This window comes from Euprymna scolopes, chromosome 38 (assembly GCF_053919585.1).
Source record: "Euprymna scolopes isolate OS-2025 chromosome 38, ASM5391958v1, whole genome shotgun sequence".
NCBI classification, from domain to species: Eukaryota; Metazoa; Mollusca; class Cephalopoda; order Sepiida; family Sepiolidae; genus Euprymna; species Euprymna scolopes.
The window spans coordinates 82559586-82580370 of record NC_136519.1 but is presented as its reverse complement, the minus strand read 5'-3'; the positions used below and the strand labels follow the sequence as shown (position 1 = coordinate 82580370).

The window sequence follows — 20785 nt, the reverse complement described above, 5'->3', positions numbered from 1 at the left end:
TTTCATTTTTCATTCACAAACAATAGATTTCACATTTTCATTTACAAACAATAGATTTCACATTTTCATTTACAAACAATAGATTTCACATTTTCATTTTTCATTCACAAACAATAGATTTCACATTTTCATTTACAAACAATAGATTTCACATTTTCATTTTTCATTCACAAACAATAGATTTCACATTTTCATTTACAAACAATAGATTTCACATTTTCATTTACAAACAATAGATTTCACATTTTCATTTACAAACAATAGATTTCACATTTTCATTTTTCATTCACAAACAATAGATTTCACATTTTCATTTACAAACAATAGATTTCACATTTTCATTTACAAACAATAGATTTCACATTTTCATTTACAAACAATAGATTTCACATTTTCATTTTTCATTCACAAACAATAGATTTCACATTTTCATTTACAAACAATAGATTTCACATTTTCATTTTTCATTCACAAACAATAGATTTCACATTTTCATTTACAAACAATAGATTTCACATTTTCATTTACAAACAATAGATTTCACATTTTCATTTACAAACAATAGATTTCACATTTTCATTTTTCATTCACAAACAATAGATTTCACATTTTCATTTACAAACAATAGATTTCACATTTTCATTTACAAACAATAGATTTCACATTTTCATTTACAAACAATAGATTTCACATTTTCATTTTTCATTCACAAACAATAGATTTCACATTTTCATTTACAAACAATAGATTTCACATTTTCATTTTTCATTCACAAACAATAGATTTCACATTTTCATTTACAAACAATAGATTTCACATTTTCATTTACAAACAATAGATTTCACATTTTCATTCACAAACAATAGATTTCACATTTTCATTTACAAACAATAGATTTCACATTTTCATTTTTCATTCACAAACAATAGATTTCACATTTTCATTTACAAACAATAGATTTCACATTTTCATTTACAAACAATAGATTTCACATTTTCATTTACAAACAATAGATTTCACATTTTCATTTTTCATTCACAAACAATAGATTTCACATTTTCATTTACAAACAATAGATTTCACATTTTCATTTACAAACAATAGATTTCACATTTTCATTTTTCATTCACAAACAATAGATTTCACATTTTCATTTACAAACAATAGATTTCACATTTTCATTTTTCATTCACAAACAATAGATTTCACATTTTCATTTACAAACAATAGATTTCACATTTTCATTTACAAACAATAGATTTCACATTTTCATTTACAAACAATAGATTTCACATTTTCATTTTTCATTCACAAACAATAGATTTCACATTTTCATTTACAAACAATAGATTTCACATTTTCATTTTTCATTCACAAACAATAGATTTCACATTTTCATTTTTCATTCACAAACAATAGATTTCACATTTTCATTTTTCATTCACAAACAATAGATTTCACATTTTCATTTTTCATTCACAAACAATAGATTTCACATTTTCATTTACAAACAATAGATTTCACATTTTCATTTACAAACAATAGATTTCACATTTTCATTCACAAACAATAGATTTCACATTTTCATTTTTCATTCACAAACAATAGATTTCACATTTTCATTTTTCATTCACAAACAATAGATTTCACATTTTCATTTTTCATTCACAAACAATAGATTTCACATTTTCATTTACAAACAATAGATTTCACATTTTCATTTACAAACAATAGATTTCACATTTTCATTCACAAACAATAGATTTCACATTTTCATTTACAAACAATAGATTTCACATTTTCATTCACAAACAATAGATTTCACATTTTCATTTTTCATTCACAAACAATAGATTTCACATTTTCATTTTTCATTCACAAACAATAGATTTCACATTTTCATTTTTCATTCACAAACAATAGATTTCACATTTTCATTTTTCATTCACAAACAATAGATTTCACATTTTCATTTTTCATTCACAAACAATAGATTTCACATTTTCATTTTTCATTCACAAACAATAGATTTCACATTTTCATTTTTCATTCACAAACAATAGATTTCACATTTTCATTTTTCATTCACAAACAATAGATTTCACATTTTCATTTACAAACAATAGATTTCACATTTTCATTTACAAACAATAGATTTCACATTTTCATTCACAAACAATAGATTTCACATTTTCATTTTTCATTCACAAACAATAGATTTCACATTTTCATTTACAAACAATAGATTTCACATTTTCATTCACAAACAATAGATTTCACATTTTCATTTTTCATTCACAAACAATAGATTTCACATTTTCATTTTTCATTCACAAACAATAGATTTCACATTTTCATTTTTCATTCACAAACAATAGATTTCACATTTTCATTTACAAACAATAGATTTCACATTTTCATTCACAAACAATAGATTTCACATTTTCATTTTTCATTCACAAACAATAGATTTCACATTTTCATTTTTCATTCACAAACAATAGATTTCACATTTTCATTCACAAACAATAGATTTCATATTTTCATTTACAAACAATAGATTTCACATTTTCATTCACAAACAATAGATTTCACATTTTCATTTTTCATTCACAAACAATAGATTTCACATTTTCATTTACAAACAATAGATTTCACATTTTCATTTACAAACAATAGATTTCACATTTTCATTTTTCATTCACAAACAATAGATTTCATTTTTCATTCACAAACGAAAAACGCTGGTGTGCACTTACAAGTCATGCAATTTGACAATAAGGTCACTGTACTGCAACCGTTTTAAAAGCGTCACTTCGTTCATGTAACTCTTGATCGTAGCGTCGTTTGCACCTTCAAAATCAATGTGTTTCACAGCCCTCATATTATACGACTCGTCTAAAACCTGATAAACCTGGAAGAATAAAAACAAAAGCATTTATATATTAATACGATAGCGCGTGTGTTCTTTTCTGTGTCACGCTTACATATGGGTCGTTTAATTGTTATGTACTGCTATTCCTTTTCATAAATGATTTTACCAAGAATTCTTCATTAGTTTTGGTTTTGATTATAAATGATGGCACTTAAGTCATCTATTTTTTTATATAAATGATTTTACTAAGAATTCTGCATAAGTTTTGGTTTCGAATTATAGGTCACTAGCGGGGGGGTACCTGGCATTGCCCGGGTGTGGTGAGGTGCGTGTGTATGAAGGGGGGGGGTCAAAACAAAATGAAAAATAAATAATAAGCAAACTCAATACTCCTGTTTAAATATAACTTTTTTTTAAATTGGAAAAACAACAAAAAAACAGCAAACGTGATGCAAAATAACGAATAAGCAACGCAAAAAAAAAAAATGGCATAAATAAGTCTGTTTAAATGTTAAAACTTAAAAAAAAAAAATCAAAAAAATCGGAAAAACAAAAAATAAACGAACGTAAAAATGGCATAAATAAGCCTATTTCAATATTAAAAAAAAAATTGATATCTGATATCTCGGCTCGAACATACAATCTTAAGAAAATGACACTACCACTATAACGACTGGTCTATGATCGTGTAAGCGAAGTTAGATTGTTTTTTTTATATTTAAACTTTTCTCTTCCCTGAAACGTCTTTCTCACAGAAGATCCGTTATGAGCCTGCTTCTGCTTTATCGTTATTTTCATGGCAAATGCTCGCCTGAGCTCCAATCTATAGCCCCCCCCTGCAAAATACTCGTCTAGCTGAAAACACTTAATAAATTCCCCTACTCTTTATCTGTGCCTAAACCTAAATGTAGATTCCATGAACAAAGTTTCTTTCTTAGAACAGCACGCCTGTAGAACTGTCTTCCGTTTGCCTACTTTCCAACTGACTACAATACGGCCGTCTTCAAGTCCAATGCAAACAAATTCTTGATGAGCCGTTCCACTCAAGTTAACAAACTTAACTAATCTCCACTACTTACGATTACTATGATTCTGATAATGTACACTCTTTAACCCTTATCCTCAAGTGGCCTCTGGGCCTTGATAAGTGGGGACTCCTATGTAAAAAAAAAAAAAAAGATAGAGACAATAGAGTACTACTTCCACCAAAAGGGGAAACATGATTTTGGTAAACAGAGATTGAATAATTTTGAGAGTATCTATCCTTGTTTTATCGTTATTTCCATGGCAGGTGCTCGTCTGAACTCCAATCTCTGGTCCCCCCTCGGCAATCTTTCACGAAAAACACCCGTCTAGCTGAATCCACTGTGAAAAATTTCCCCCACTCTATATCTGTGCCTAAGTCAAAACGCGGATTCCATTAACAAAGCTTCTTTCTTAGAACTGCACGCCTGTGGAACTCTGTTCCGTCTGCCTGCTTCCCTCCGGACTACAACTTGGATGTCTTCAAGTCCAATGTTAACAAATTCCTAATGAACCGCCCCCTTAATTAAACACTTCATCAAATCTCCACACTAACGTAATGTACTTGCAATAACCCTTATCCCTGAGTGGCTTCCAGGCCTTGATAAGTGGTGATCACTGTGTAAAAAAAAAAAAAAAAAAAAAAAGAGTACAGGAGAAAGTTCAGGAGCACAATGTTTGAGCATAACAGGAATTGAATCAGGAATGGAAGCTTTAAACGAGTCAAGATCAGCAAGAACCCTAGCAGCCATCTTTGAATTGATAATTACTAGTGTTGGGACAATTAATCGGAATCAGAAAAAAATTGTACCAATTTTTCAATGCCAAAACGATTCTTTTGTCTTTTTTTTTTTTTTATTTGATTTTATTTAAAGCAAAATCTTCCATTGCTAGTAATAATGATAAAATAATAAATATTTATTGATTTTAAATTACCAATAAAGCTAAACTCGATAGATCATCTTCCACAAGTGTATTTGAGGTTTAGGAAAATTTTTGCAACATTTAATGTGTTTTTATGGTAATCAGAGAAAAAATACAACTGTATAGTTAAGTAATTAGAGATTTATAAAGAATCGGAATCGGGAAAAATATTGGAATCGTCCCATCGCTAATAATTACAGAATCAAGAGATTTAGCCAAGGAAAATCAAGAAGAACAGCACCAAAATCATCAACAAGCCTCGCGTGAGTGGTCATCCTCTTGTGCTGCATGTTAGACGACGCCGCAAGAAATAGTGAAGAAATGATGAGTGTGAGAAGTGTGAAGGGCCAACGTTGCCTTCACATTTTCGCCAAGTTTCAGAAAAATCTAATCGATGGGGCAAAAGTTATAAGGTTGGGGCATTTGTTACCCCCTTTTGAGGTCTTTGGAATGCCGAATCAAAGTGAAAATGGACAAACGATGCAGTTTCACGCCTTAAGACATGTATATTTGAATTCAGCACCATGGAAAACCACAATATAGACATACATATCAAGTTCTTGAGTAATATGAAAAAAGAGCTCCAAAAAGGCATGTTTTTTTAGTCCTAAAAGTCCCAGAAAGATGTGAACCATAATTTTGCCAGGGTCATCCATACTGAATTTATATTAAGAACAATGGCCTCCACATTTTGGCAAAGTTTAAGGAAAATTTAAGGATGGATCAAACGCTATGGAGCAAAAAGTGCCATTTTTGGCTATTTTGGGGGATTTTTGACCTCTTTTGAACCCCAGGGGACGCCGAATCCCAGTGTAAATGGATAACGGTCCAGTTTCAGGCGTTAACACATGTATATTTGAGTTGACCACCGTGAAAAACCACTATATAGTCAGACATATCAAGTTTTTGTTGAGAAATATGAAAAAAGAGCCACAAAAAGAGGCGTTTTTAGCACTAAAAGTCCCCGGGGATGCGAACCAGATTTTTGCCAGGGTCACGCATACTAGATTTATATTAAGAACAATGGGCTCCACATTTTGGCCAAGTTTCAGAAAAATCTAATAAATGGATCAAAAATTATAGGGCAAAATGTGTCATTTTTTTTACCTCTTTTGAAACCCTGGAGGTGCAACGGGAATATTTGTAAAAAAAAATTTTTAACTGTGCACATCTATTTAATGAAATAGAATTAGTGGCAAAATTTCAGGAAAAACTAATAGGTCCCTCTCCGATAAATCAGGGAACCAAAATGAACAAAGAGATCAACTTTATCCTTCAAAGATAAAATGACCTGAAGACCATTGAATAGAGATGGAATAGCAGACTTGCCACTTAACAACACGATTATAGATTCTCACAAGAGCCAACCTTTTGAGATGAAATAGTCACAAATCCATTGAGTAGCTAAGCCTAACCTGAAAGTGCTCTCTTTCAGGAATTTCTAGCTCTACTGTAGGTTCGTCTCGAAGCCTCAGAACCATCCTGACGATACTGATTAAAGTAATGATTACACTAAGCAACGGTAGATGAAAACCAAGGAGCAGAATGAAGTTTGGTTTGAAAATTATGATGAGGAATAAAGGTATCAATTCCAATAAGAAATCAATCAGTAACCTCCTTGGCAGCATCATACAGAGACACACCAAAGATGAAATGGAATGCAACATAGGCGGCTGCAAAGCCCATCCCAATCAGCCTCTGTAGTTAAACATGGTTTGCATTCATCTCGATGCTGTGTGTTTTATGGGAGGAGCCAGCTCAACCTCTCCTGGGTAAATGTTGCCCAAAGTTTATGTGCTCTTAGATCCGTTTATAAATAGAGCAATATGTCAACTAGTATCGGAATAAGATGCCAATAAATACTAACCTTGCTGCTTCCACCACGTCCAATCATCTTCAGGATCATGTAGGTTTTGCCGTTGACAATCAAAGACCGATGCTTCTAAAAACAGAAAAGTTTCAAGTAAATTTAGATGATTTTATGAACCGTTTAATAAGTAAAACAAAAAATGTATACGTGTGGCCAATCACAAAAACAACTGAAATTGAGACGCGTGTGCATGGAATTTTATTTAGAATGATCGATCATTTCTAGGTCAGTCTAGCTTTTTAGAATTAAAAAAAAAAAAATTTGCTATTGGAAGAAAAAAAAAAAAAAAAAATTTGCTATTGGAATAAAAAAAAAAAAAAAAATTTGCTATTGGAATAAAAAAAAAAAAAAAATTTGCTATTGGAATAAAAAAAAAAAAAAAAATTTGCTATTGGAATAAAAAAATAAAAAAATTTGCTATTGGAATAAAAAAAAAGTGAAGCATGCATGGTCCCCCGTGAGTGCACAGTTTTCCTGGAAAATCCATCCTGTTACTTTTTTACTCATATCATGATTAATGTTTGTGCAAAATTTCCAAACATTCCAAGGCATAGTTATTGAGTGCGGACAGACCAATAAACAAGGGTGAATTTACAGGTCCGGCCTCCTTTTGTCAGGGAACCAAAAACAAAGAAAAATTATCCTTTACTAACTCTAGGTCAGAGTAGAACCCCCCCCCCCTCTAAAAAAAAAAAAAAAAAAAAAAACCTTCCCTCAACTCTACCACCAACTCTAAATTCCAGAAATAATCTCTCTACCCACTTAAAATAAAAAAAAAATTTTTTTAAATAAAATTTTTTAAAAAATCAGGATGGTCTAAAAATAAGTTGACCCCTCTTTCCAAGAAATGCAATTTATTTTCCATAAAAAAAATTGGTTAACTGTCCTAAAATTCTAGAATGGCACAGACGATTTCATGTTAAATTCATATGCAAAAATGATCTATTCTAAATTTTAAAATAATTGTTTCTTTAACTTTTTCACAGTTGAAAACACCTAAAAGGAAAATTAGACGCTACTTGTCCAAAGCAGAGTTAGAAGTAAACCGACGGGAAAGCAGGTTTTCATGATCGTTAGACAGTGGTGGATTTATTGATTGCTCATTATTTACTACACTGTTGTAGATTTTCCAGAAATGACGAGTTCCTAATTTCTGCATATTTTCTGGTGGTTTCAGTAAATTCTTTCTTAGCGTCAGCTATTTCTTTCTAATAACAATTACTTCTAGCTTCGATAAACCTTTGTCTGTTTGCACTGGACTTATGTCAAATAAATCTGCAGTATACATGCTGCCTTTGAGCAATTACAGCTACGCAAGTAGAAGTAAACCATTGGGGAGAGTGGGGCTTGCAATAGAACTTCCGAATGGGGAAATGTGCTTCAATTGCTGCTTTGAATCATTCAGTGGCCTCATTTGCGCACTGTTCCTCATAGAGTATCTCCGATGTGATCCCTGATGGCATCCCAGTCAGCCTCATTGTAGTAGCTAGTTGTTTTAGAGTAATAGCTCGTCAATTTGGGGTTGAGAGTTTAGAGTGACGTCTATCATTATCACAGCATGATCAGCATTCCTGAGATGGCAATGGGCGTTTGTTATACAATCCTCAGGAACTGTGGTTAGAAATAGATCCAGAAGTGAGGCTTGTTGGTCCTGACGATCTGGGAGACGGGTCGGGAACATAACTGTCTACGACAGGGAATGGAATATAGAAAAGTTATGTGTGATGCTACCAGCTACGTCTGTGTAGTTAGAGAAGCCAAACCAATTACAGTGGTCGAGAGTAAAGTCACCAAATACATGCACTACGGCACTAGTGTCTATGGAAAGCGCTACATGTATGCTGTTAGAGACGTAATTGATTAGAATACAGTCCTGGGTCAAGAGTGAGCGGTAAAGAAAATATAACTAGCTATGTTGCAGGTTAAGTCTATAAAGCACATGAAGGCCTGGTCTTCTGATTCTAGTTTAGGTTCCCTAGTCATGGGGAGGGTGTTACGAATATAGACACCAAGTCCGTGCATGTATCCGAGTTTTTACGACAAATTGGAAGATAACCAGACATGTTAAAGTGGTTGGAAGGGATAGAGGAGTGCAAGTTTGTTTCACTTCGTGCTCAGATATCCAGGGAGTTCGCTAGGAGAGATGATTTTACATCATCTAAATTAGTTCTAAGTTCACAGATATTTACAAACGCAAGCCTCAAGGGAGTAGGCGAATCATCGCTCAAGTGAGCATTTGGTTTGAACGTTATTTTGGATTGAGCTGCCATTTCATTTTATAGTTTCAGTTTAAGGTGAAAGGTGCTAGACAAAGTGGATGCCACACAAGTAGACCATCAGCCAACTCCTCGTCTACAGGAATGTGGCCTTAAGAATACCTATCAGAGATGAGTGCACGGTCCCAATTAGGAATGTAGGATAAGTAAACTCATTTTACCACGGTATTTCGAAGCCTAATGCTTCTCATCCAAAGAGAAGAGAAGATGCTAGGTAACATTAACGATAACTGTATTAAGAGCAAAATAATGGGGTGTGAGGAATACATTGAAACTGTCGAAGGAGGGAGAGAGAACTACAGTAATATTAGTGTTCTAGAGGAAGAAGATTGTTGATATTACAAAGTGGAGAATTACTTGATGTAATTATCCAATATTGAATAAACGATTAAATCTATATGCAGTAGTATATGTTTTTATGTTAGCGTTTTTTATACCTTATCTTATATATATATATATATATATATATATATATATATATATATATATATATATATATATATAGTTACGCCGTATCCCATCCCCACTGGGAACAGTAGAGATGAGGGATGTAACAAGATATAAAAAAAAAGAAAAAAAAAAAAGAAAGAAAAGAAAAGAAAGAAAAGAAATTTCCCAGGTTCCTAAGCAATGCGTTGGTATGGGAAAGGGAAATCTGTCTCGAAGACAACAATAAAATGAAATACACTGGACAACGAAATCACATGAGAATAACGAGGAAAAATACTGATGAAAAATTAACTTTATATAAAAATAAATAAAATTCAAGAAAAGAACAGAAAAAAAAAAATGAATATATACCTAAGTGAAATAGTCTTATGTCATTCAAATTTTACAGGGAGAAAAATATATAATCAACACGTAACAAAAAAAGTTTGTCTGCTCTGTTTGGGATGGGTCATAATATATAAGAGAGATGCAAGATGGATGAAAAGTTTTGGATAACTCAGATTTCCTTTTAAAAAGTATCCTTTCTCTTGCTTTTAGATTTCTTTCCTTTGGTTTGTTTACATTCAATCGCCTTTCTTCAATGTTTACAATTGTTGTGTGCGCACACATGTTGTTTGATCCAAATCCTTGTTTCTGAAGCTCATATGAAGTCACTGGTCTGTTGTTAGTATTTCTCCATTCTTTCGATTTTTCGCTCAGCTATATCATCGGTAGGCTTATTCTTGTTTTGCTTAATAGCTTGATGGTTTATATTTCTCACCATCCAATGTCGTCATCAATTACGCCCGCACGTACGTAGTGATTTCTCTCCCTTTGTCTATCGTCTCCACTCCTCCTCACTCATGTTTTTATTAAGCACACACGTGTGAGAGTTGGTTGCCCCACGTTAGCTACTGTAGATTTTGCTGCCACCGCCGTTGTCTTCGCCTTTCGCTATCTCTACTTTTGCCGTCTTTACCACCCCAACTTCTCAGCGCAAAGTTCCGACTGACTGTTGAGGACTCTTGTCAGTTCCCTCTCTCTGTATACGACCTATCTCTGTCCATCCCTCTCATCAGTTTATAGATTCTCTCTATCTTTCCTCTCCCCTTTCATCTATAAGCTTTCTTTTCTATTTCCTCTTCCATCCTTCATTTATAGGATCTCCTCCTCTTCCTTCTCCGCCTGTTCACAGGTCTCCTCCTCTTTTTTTCTCCTGTTTTGTTTACATGATGAAACAGGCAGACAAGAATCTGCTTTTGAGCGCAAAAATTAAAAAATAAAAATAGGGCAAATATATTTTTATCTCGTCTTGAAAATCAAGAAAAATAATTTATTGTACATTTTTACAAACGTATAACAAAATATATATATATATGAGTCTTTCTCTTACCTTACTTTGGACTGGCTGATCAAGTTTCATTGTGTAGTTCACGGGTCCTTCCGAACTTGAAACCGGAACCCTTGTAAATAAAACAAAAACTAAAATACCTTTTTCTAATTTTGTTCTCTTATGTCAAACTGTGAGCATCTTTCAGATAAATTATTACAGATAACAATCAGGAGCAATACACAATGGAAAGTTTCATAAGAGACAATCATGATAGAGACAAGACAGTAATTATCATAAGTGACAATCTCCACCAAGACAAGACAGTAATTATCATAGGTGACCATCTCGACCAAGACAAGACAGTAATTATCATAGGTGACCATCTCGACCAAGACAAGACAGTAATTATCATAGGTGACCATCTCGACCAAGACAAGACAGTAATTATCATAGGTGACCATCTCCACCAAGACAAGACAGTAATTATCATAGGTGACCATCTCCACCAAGACAAGACAGTAATTATCATAGGTGACCATCTCGACCAAGACAAGACGGTAATTATCATAGGTGACCATCTCCACCAAGACAAGACAGTAATTATCATAGGTGACCATCTCCACCAAGACAAGACGGTAATTATCATAGGTGACCATCTCGACCAAGACAAGACGGTAATTATCATAGGTGACCATCTCGACCAAGACAAGACAGTAATTATCATAGGTGACCATCTCGACCAAGACAAGACAGTAATTATCATAGGTGACCATCTCGACCAAGACAAGACAGTAATTATCATAGGTGACCATCTTGACCAAGACAAGACAGTAATTATCATAGGTGACCATCTTGACCAAGACAAGACGGTAATTATCATAGGTGACCATCTCGACCAAGACAAGACGGTAATTATCATAGGTGACCATCTCGACCAAGACAAGACAGTAATTATCATAGGTGACCATCTCCACCAAGACAAGACGGTAATTATCATAGGTGACCATCTCCACCAAGACAAGACGGTAATTATCATAGGTGACCATCTCAACCAAGACAAGATGGTAATTATCATAGGTGACCATCTTGACCAAGACAAGACAGTAATTATCATAGGTGACCATCTCGACCAAGACAAGACAGTAATTATCATAGGTGACCATCTCCACCAAGACAAGACGGTAATTATCATAGCTGACCATCTTGACCAAGACAAGACAGTAATTATCATAGGTGACCATCTTGACCAAGACAAGACAGTAATTATCATAGCTGACCATCTCGACCAAGACAAGACAGTAATTATCATAGGTGACCATCTTGAACAAGACAAGACAGTAATTATCATAGCTGACCATCTCCACCAAGACAAGACGGTAATTATCATAGCTGACATTCTTGACCAAGACAAGACAGTAATTATCATAGGTGACCATCTCGACCAAGACAAGACAGTAATTATCATAGGTGACCATCTCGACCAAGACAAGACAGTAATTACCATAGGTGACCATCTTGACCAAGACAAGACAGTAATTATCATAGGTGACCATCTTGACCAAGACAAGACAGTAATTATCATAGGTGAGCATCTTGACCAAGACAAGACAGTAATTATCATAGCTGACCATCTCCACCAAGACAAGATGGTAATTATCATAGGTGACCATCTCGACCAAGACAAGACAGTAATTATCATAGGTGACCATCTCGACCAAGACAAGACAGTAATTATCATAGGTGACCATCTCGACCAAGACAAGACAGTAATTACCATAGGTGACCATCTTGACCAAGACAAGACAGTAATTATCATAGGTGACCATCTTGACCAAGACAAGACAGTAATTATCATAGGTGACCATCTTGACCAAGACAAGACAGTAATTATCATAGCTGACCATCTCCACCAAGACAAGATGGTAATTATCATAGCTGACCATCTTGACCAAGACAAGACAGTAATTATCATAGGTGAGCATCTCGACCAAGACAAGACAGTAATTATCATAGCTGACCATCTCCACCAAGAAAAGACGGTAATTATCATAGGTGACCATCTTGACCAAGACAAGACAGTAATTATCATAGGTGACCATCTCCACCAAGACAAGACAGTAATTATCATAGCTGACCATCTCCACCCAGACAAGACAGTAATTATCATAGGTGACCATCTTGACCAAGACAAGACAGTAATTATCATAGCTGACCATCTAGACCAAGACAAGACAGTAATTATCATAGGTGACCATCTTGACCAAGACAAGACAGTAATTATCATAGGTGACCATCTCGACCAAGACAAGACAGTAATTACCATAGGTGACCATCTTGACCAAGACAAGACAGTAATTATCATAGGTGACCATCTCGACCAAGACAAGACAGTAATTATCATAGGTGACCATCTTGACCAAGACAAGACAGTAATTATCATAGCTGACCATCTCCACCAAGACAAGACAGTAATTATCATAGCTGATCATCTTGACCAAGACAAGACAGTAATTATCATAGGTGACCATCTCCACCAAGACAAGACAGTAATTATCATAGCTGACCATCTCCACCAAGATAAGACGGTAATTATCATAGCTGACATTCTTGACCAAGACAAGACAGTAATTATCATAGCTGACCATCTCGACCAAGACAAGACAGTAATTATCATAGGTGACCATCTCAACCAAGACAAGACAGTAATTATCATAGGTGACCATCTCGACCAAGACAAGACAGTAATTATCATAGCTGACCATCTCCACCAAGACAAGACAGTAATTATCATAGCTGACCATCTCCACCAAGACAAGACAGTAATTATCATAGGTGACCATCTCGACCAAGACAAGACAGTAATTATCATAGGTGACCATCTCGACCAAGACAAGAAGGTAATTATCATAGCTGACCATCTCCACCAAGACAAGACAGTAATTATCATAGCTAATGACTGCAACTTATACACAGTTGTAACAATTATATGTGATAATCGCAGCTGATACAATTATTATATGTGGTTAGTATATAAAAAAATTAATCTAACAGAATTTCCACAAATATTTGAAAATACTAAGAACTTGAAACAACAACTTCTGCCATAATGACTGGAATCGGCATTACGTAATTACATAATGCAAAACAAAAATAAACTTACCGATTCTGTTGTGATTTTTGTGACTGTTGTTCAGGTTTCGGCTGCACCAGTGCAGGCTTTTGTTCTTTCAATGGGACATTATTTGGTTTTTCTTCATTCTCCGTCAGCAGAAAAGAATGTGGCCCTTTACCAGATGCGACCTCAGGGGTTTTATTTTCTTTCCCTTCATCCACTAACAACGGTGGTACGTTAATTTTGTCTTTCAAACGTTGCATCTCTTTCTGTGATTTGGGCTTCTCCTCCGTTTGTACCGCAGATATAGACTCATAAAATGCTACATTGGGTTTAGCATCCAACACAGAGCGATTTTTATTGCCATTCAAATTTTTTATATGTGACAGGTTCTCTGGTAAAACCTTTTGTTTCGGATCAACTTCGATGTCAAATACGTTATCCTTTTCTTGTGGTTCGTTATGATGCAACTTTGGAGTAGCAGAAACTGACTCGTGCAAAAGCGTTTCTGGTCTTTTTGCCTCATATGAAGCAACTGGTTGGCTTGCCTTTTCTAGTTTTATGACTGCTGGGATCTCCACAGAGGATGAAGCAACCGGTTTCATCCTTTCCATTGTTGGTAGAAAAGGGTTGCCAAGACACGAACTAGATAATTTATCTGGGTTCATATTTGCTGCATCTGGTGTGGGTACGATCTTCACTGGCTCTGATGATCTTTCTTTCTGGTTAGACGAAGAGCTTTCACTTCCTTTAAATTTAGCTGGGGTCACATGTGACAAGGACGAACTCTCCTTATCGCAGTACAGTGACAGAGGATCTGGTTTTGAGAGAGCAGAGTCCAAATTGTCATCCATATAGAACGGATTGATATTTGATACGTATGGTCTCTTGGTCATCAAGGAAGATGACAATGATGACGACAATGATGACGAAGACGACGACGAAGGAGTTCCCCGAAAGGAATTTGTTTTCACTTGTGATAACTCACTTGGAGTCTGGAAATTATCTGGAGGTTTTCCTTCAAAAACCACTGTATTGGTTATATTTTCACTGACCGTAATAGTACATGGGCTTATAGTTTTAGTCATGGTCAAGCTATCAACAGTAGCTGGACTACTTGACTTAAGAGCACTGTCAAGACAACGCCGAGTCTGCGGAGGAGGTACTACAAAATTTTCTTTATCTGTCGGAAGTGGCGGAGTACCTGTGCCTGGTCGGGGCGTATCTGGATGGCACTTTGGCTGTGGAGCTTTTACCAATTTTGTTATTGGTTTCGGTTCAGCAAAAAAGTGGGAGTCTGCACAAGTGCTGGCAGGCGTAAGGCTGTTGGTTTCTGAACAATGTTTATTCAAAGTGATTTGGCCTTTGAGTGAGCCACTAAAAGCTGTTGAGGGTTTTGTTTTTTCTCCAGCACCGGAGGCTGATGGAGTTGATAACGATGCAGACAAAATGTTAGGAGTCTCACCTCTGTTCCCTTTAAAACTAACACTCAGCTTAGGGGGAGTGGGAAGCTGAGGAATATCATCATCATCATCATCGTCGTCGTCAATAGAAAATGGATTGATATTGATGTTAGTCTTTTTGCTTAGGTCTGACATAGCGTCAAGTTTGGCAGATTTTAGTGATTCTTGACTGTGAAGAGATGATCGAGTATTGCCAACAGCATTGCCTTCTTCTTCGATTCGGTTGATACAATATCGAGTACGGAAACCCGATGGAGCAACCTTACCTGCAACAGAGAAGAAAAAAGTTATGGCTGAAAAAAACGTGTTTTATGGTATAGTTAAGAGAAAAAAATATTTAAACTAATACATAACCGAATTGTTACAGTTAAAACAAATCTCAATCAGGATATCTCATTAACCCGAGGGAGATGCATCCAAGACAAATTCTTGTTAGTTAATTGTACTTATCAAGCATTAGAAGAAAGAAAGACAGTGAGAAAAGTGTAATAGAGGGGGGGAAGGGGAGGGGGGGGGGAGAGGTGAAGAGGAGACGGAGAGAGAGAGAGAGGGAGAGAGAAAGGAGAGCGATGGAGAGAGGGAGAAAGACGGAGACAGAGAGAGGGAGAAAGACGGAGGAAGGGAGAAAGAAAGAGGGAGAAAGAAGGAAAGAGAGGGAGAAAGAAGGAAAGAGAGGGAGAGAGACGGAGAGAGAAGGAGAGAGAGGGAGAGAGAAGGAGAGAGAGGGAGAAAGACGGAGGGAGAAGGAGAAAGACGGAGGGAGAGAGAGGGAGAAAGACGGAGAGAGAAGGAGAGAGAGGGGGAAAGATGGAGAGAGAAGGAGAGAGAGGGGGAAAGACGAAGAGAGAAGGAGAGAGAGGGGGAAAGATGGAGAGAGAAGGAGAGAGAGGGGGAAAGACGGAGAGAGAAGGAGAGAGAGGGGGAAAGACGGAGAGAGAAGGAGAGAGAGGGGGAAAGACGGAGAGAGAAGGAGAGGGAGGGGGAAAGACGGAGAGAGAGAGAGGGAGGGAGAAAGACGGAGAGAGAGAGGGAGGGAGAAAGACGGAGAGAGAGCGGGAGAGAGAGAGACGGAGAGAGAGAGGGAGACGGATAGAGAGGGGGAGACGGATAGAGAGGGGGGAGAGAGGGAGACGGATAGAGGGGGTGAGAGAGGGAGACGGATAGAGGGGGTGAGAGAGGGAGACAGATAGAGAGGGGGTGAGAGAGGGAGACAGATAGAGAGGGGGAGAGAGAGAGAGACGGATAGAGAGGGGGAGAGAGAGAGACGGATAGAGAGGGGGAGAGAGAGAGGGGGAGAGAGAGACGGATAGAGAGGGGGGGAGAGAGAGAGAGAGACGGATAGAGAGGGGGGGAGAGAGAGAGAGACGGATAGAGAGGGGGGGGAGAGAGAGAGACGGATAGAGAGGGGGGGGAGAGAGAGAGACGGATAGAGAGGGGGGGGAGAGAGAGAGACGGATAGAGAGGGGGGAGAGAGAGACGGATAGAGAGGGGGAGAGAGAGACGGATAGAGAGGGGGAGAGAGAGACGGATAGAGAGGGAGAGAGAGAGAGACGGATAGAGAGGGAGAGAGAGACGGATAGAGAGGGAGAGAGAGACGGATAGAGAGGGAGAGAGAGACGGATAGAGAGGTAGAGAGAGACGGATAGAGAGGGAGAGAGAGACGGATAGAGAGGGAGAGAGAGACGGATAGAGAGGGAGAGAGAGACGGATAAGAGAGGGAGAGAGAGACGGATAGAGAGGGAGAGAGAGACGGATAGAGAGGGAGAGAGAGACGGATAGAGAGGGAGAGAGAGACGGATAGAGAGGGGGAGAGAGAGAGAGAGACGGATCGAGAGGGGCAGAGAGAGAGAGAGACGGATAGAGAGGGGAGAAGAGAGAGAGACGGATAGAGAGGGGGAGAGAGAGAGGGGGAGAGAGACGGAGAGAGACGGATAGAGAGGGGGAGAGAGAGAGAGAGACGGATAGAGAGGCGGAGAGAGAGAGAGAGAGACGGATAGAGAGGCGGAGAAGAGAGAGAGAGACGGATAGAGAGGCGGATAGACAGGCGGAGAGAGAGAGAGAGAGACGGATAGAGAGGCGGAGAGAGAGAGAGAGAGACGGATAGAGAGGCGGAGAGAGAGAGAGAGACGGATAGAGAGGCGGAGAGAGAGAGAGAGACGGATAGAGAGGGGGGAAGAGACGGATAGAGAGGGGGAGAGAGAGACGGATAGAGAGGGAGGCAGAGAGAGAGGGGGGGAGAGGGGGACGGACGGATAGAGAGGGGGGGGAGAGACGGATAGAGAGTGGGGGGGGAGAGACGGATAGAGAGTGGGGGAGAGATATGGATAGAGAGGAGGGAGAGAGACGGATAGAGAGGGGAGGAGAGAGACGGACACGGATAGAGAGAGGGGAGAGGGGGAGAGAGAGACGGATAGAGAGAGACGGATAGAGAGAGACGGATAGAGAGAGACGGATAGAGAGAGACGGATAGAGAGAGACGGATAGAGAGAGACGGATAGAGAGAGACGGAGAGAGAGACGGATAGGGAGGGGGAGAGAGAGACGGATAGGGAGGGGGAGAGAGAGACGGAGAGAGAGGGGGAGAGAGAGACGGATAGAGAGGGGGAGATAGAGACGGATAGAGAGGGGGAGAGAGAGACGGATAGAGAGGGGGAGAGAGAGACGGATAGAGAGGGGGAGAGAGAGACGGATAGAGAGGGGGAGAGAGAGACGGATAGAGAGGGGGAGAGAGAGACGGATAGAGAGGGGGAGAGAGAGACGGATAGAGAGAGAGAGAGAGACGAAGAGAGAGAGAGAGAGACGAAGAGAGAGAGAGAGAGACGAAGGAGAGAGAGAGAGAGAGAGACGAAGAGAGAGAGAGAGAGAGAGACGAAGAGAGAGAGAGAGAGAGACGAAGAGAGAGAGAGAGAGACGAAGAGAGAGAGAGAGACGAAGAGAGAGAGAGAGAGAGACGAAGAGAGAGAGAGAGAGAGACGAAGAGAGAGAGAGAGAGAGACGAAGAGAGAGAGAGAGAGAGACGAAGAGAGAGAGAGAGAGAGAGACGAAGAGAGAGAGACGAAGAGAGAGAGAGAGACGAAGAGAGAGAGAGAGAGAGACGAAGAGAGAGAGAGAGAGAGAGACGAGAGAGAGAGAGAGAGAGAGAGACGAAGAGAGAGAGAGAGAGAGAGACGAAGAGAGAGAGAGAGAGACGAAGAGAGAGAGAGAGACGAAGAGAGAGAGAGAGAGAGAGAGACGAAGAGAGAGAGAGAGAGAGACGAAGAGAGAGAGAGAGAGAGACGAAGAGAGAGAGAGAGAGAGAGAGAGACGAAGAGAGAGAGAGAGAGAGACGAAGAGAGAGAGAGAGAGACGAAAGAGAGAGAGAGAGAGAGACGAAGAGAGAGAGAGAGAGAGAGAGAGAGAGACGAAGAGAGAGAGAGAGAGAGAGAGACGAAGAGAGAGAGAGAGACGAAGAGAGAGGGAGAGAGAGACGAAGAGAGGGAGAGAGAGACGAAGAGAGGGAGAGAGAGACGAAGAGAGGGAGAGAGAGACGAAGAGAGGGAGAGAGAGACGAAGAGAGGGAGAGAGAGACGAAGAGAGGGAGAGAGAGACGAAGAGAGGGAGAGAGAGACGAAGAGAGGGAGAGAGAGACGAAGAGAGGGAGAGAGAGACGAAGAGAGGGAGAGAGAGACGAAGAGAGGGAGAGAGAGACGAAGAGAGGGAGAGAGAGACGAAGAGAGGGAGAGAGAGACGAAGAGAGGGAGAGAGACGAAGAGAGAGAGAGAGACGAAGAGAGAGAGAGAGACGAAGAGAGAGAGAGAGAGACGAAGAGAGAGAGAGAGAGAGAGACGAAGAGAGAGAGAGAGAGAGAGAGACGAAGAGAGAGAGAGAGAGACGAAGAGATAGAGAGAGAGACGAAGAGAGAGAGAGAGAGACGAAGAGAGAGAGAGAGACGAAGAGAGAGAGAGAGACGAAGAGAGAGAGAGAGAGACGAAGAGAGAGAGAGAGAGACGAAGAGAGAGAGAGAGAGAGACGAAGAGAGAGAGAGAGACGAAGAGAGAGAGAGAGACGAAGAGAGAGAGAGAGACGAAGAGAGAGAGAGAGACGAAGAGAGAGAGAGAGAGACGAAGAAAGAGAGAGAGACGAAGAGAGAGACAGACAGAGAGAGAGAGACTGAGAGCGAGAAAGAGAGAGGCAAAGTGAAAGAGATAGGGAGTCAAAAAGAGTTGTACCTGAATGGATAGCCATTGTATTGTTTTCAATACCTGTATCATCGTCATCGCTATCTACATCATACATGTTTTTAGAATTTATTTTCACACGACGTGGCAGGCTGGTTACACTAGAAAAAAAAAAAAAGTTTGCACGTTTAGAAATTTAGTAATTTCCTCTTTCTACGCGCTTCTAACTGGATGCTAAAGAGACAAATGTTTGCATTTGTAATAGTCAGCTAACGTACTTCCTAACTTCTGCCATAACGCTACCGGAAGCTGTGACAAGAAAAATGTTTTCTTTCACCTTTATTATCATTTAGTATTTCTTTTGTAGAGGTGATTTATTGAAATAAAATATAAAAGGACATTATGTAAAAGTATACAATAAAAATTAATCTTGGTTTGCACTTTTAATAAAAGTTTAAAAACAAAAAGGTTTTATTTTATTTGAAATTTTATAAGTAATGTTTATGAAATTATAAAAATATTGAAATCAAAATAACAAAATTTCGAACATCATAAAAAAAAAAACCTATCCAATACATAATATTCCCAAAATAGTTTTAAATGATTCTAAAACATGTTTTAATAATTCTTATAAAAAAACAAAAAAATAAATAATTTTTTAATTTTTATTTTATTGCGGACTATTAACCTCATCTTTCTTAGTTGCTTCACAACGTTTCGACCAACTATTCCTCTGGACTTCGTAAGGTGCTAACCTCGACGGGATAGGAACTCTGAATCTCCTAACTGCATCCACAGAGGAATAGTTGGCCAAAACGTCGTGAAACAACATCTGAGAAAGATGAGGATAATAGTCCGCAATAAATAAAATTAATAAATAACACTCATCTCAATAATGAATTCCAATTGAATAATATAAAAAAAAAAACTAATTTCAATAATTCTTGTTTAAAATAAGACTGAACAATCTTTCAATGCGGATTAAATATAAAAACAATGATCAAAAAAACATAATAAAAAGGAGTAGATGCACAAGGAAGATATAGGCGTGAGAGAAAAAAAGCGAACGAGCTGATCTGCTGTGTCTCTGCTTCAGGTAGCGCTATGCCAGAAGTTAGAAAGTATGTTAGCTAACTATAACGTGCACATTAAACACGCAGTGTCACACCTGTATGGGATCTATTTCTGTAAAATTGCAGTATAATTAACAATAAGAATTTGTTAAAAACAAAGAAATAAAACAAAGAAAATAACTAATAACTTATACAAACTGCAGTAAAATTTAATTATTTACTGACCTGTATTCTTTTAATGTATTGAAACT

At 38.0% G+C, this 20785-nt stretch overlaps 1 protein-coding gene across 1 annotated transcript in view; it reads right to left on the bottom strand.

Moving 5' to 3' along the window:
• Positions 1-20785, bottom strand: part of LOC145263228 (uncharacterized) — an 84015-nt gene that overhangs the window by 24411 nt on the left and 38819 nt on the right. The window contains exons 9-13 of the mRNA XM_080120313.1: positions 19513-19622; positions 13891-15571; positions 10791-10860; positions 6690-6764; positions 2760-2914 (exon numbers count right to left, since the gene is read on the bottom strand). Of these exons, the coding sequence (XP_079976439.1) occupies positions 2760-2914; positions 6690-6764; positions 10791-10860; positions 13891-15571; positions 19513-19622 (2091 nt within the window). The remainder of the gene's footprint in view (positions 1-2759; positions 2915-6689; positions 6765-10790; positions 10861-13890; positions 15572-19512; positions 19623-20785) is intronic.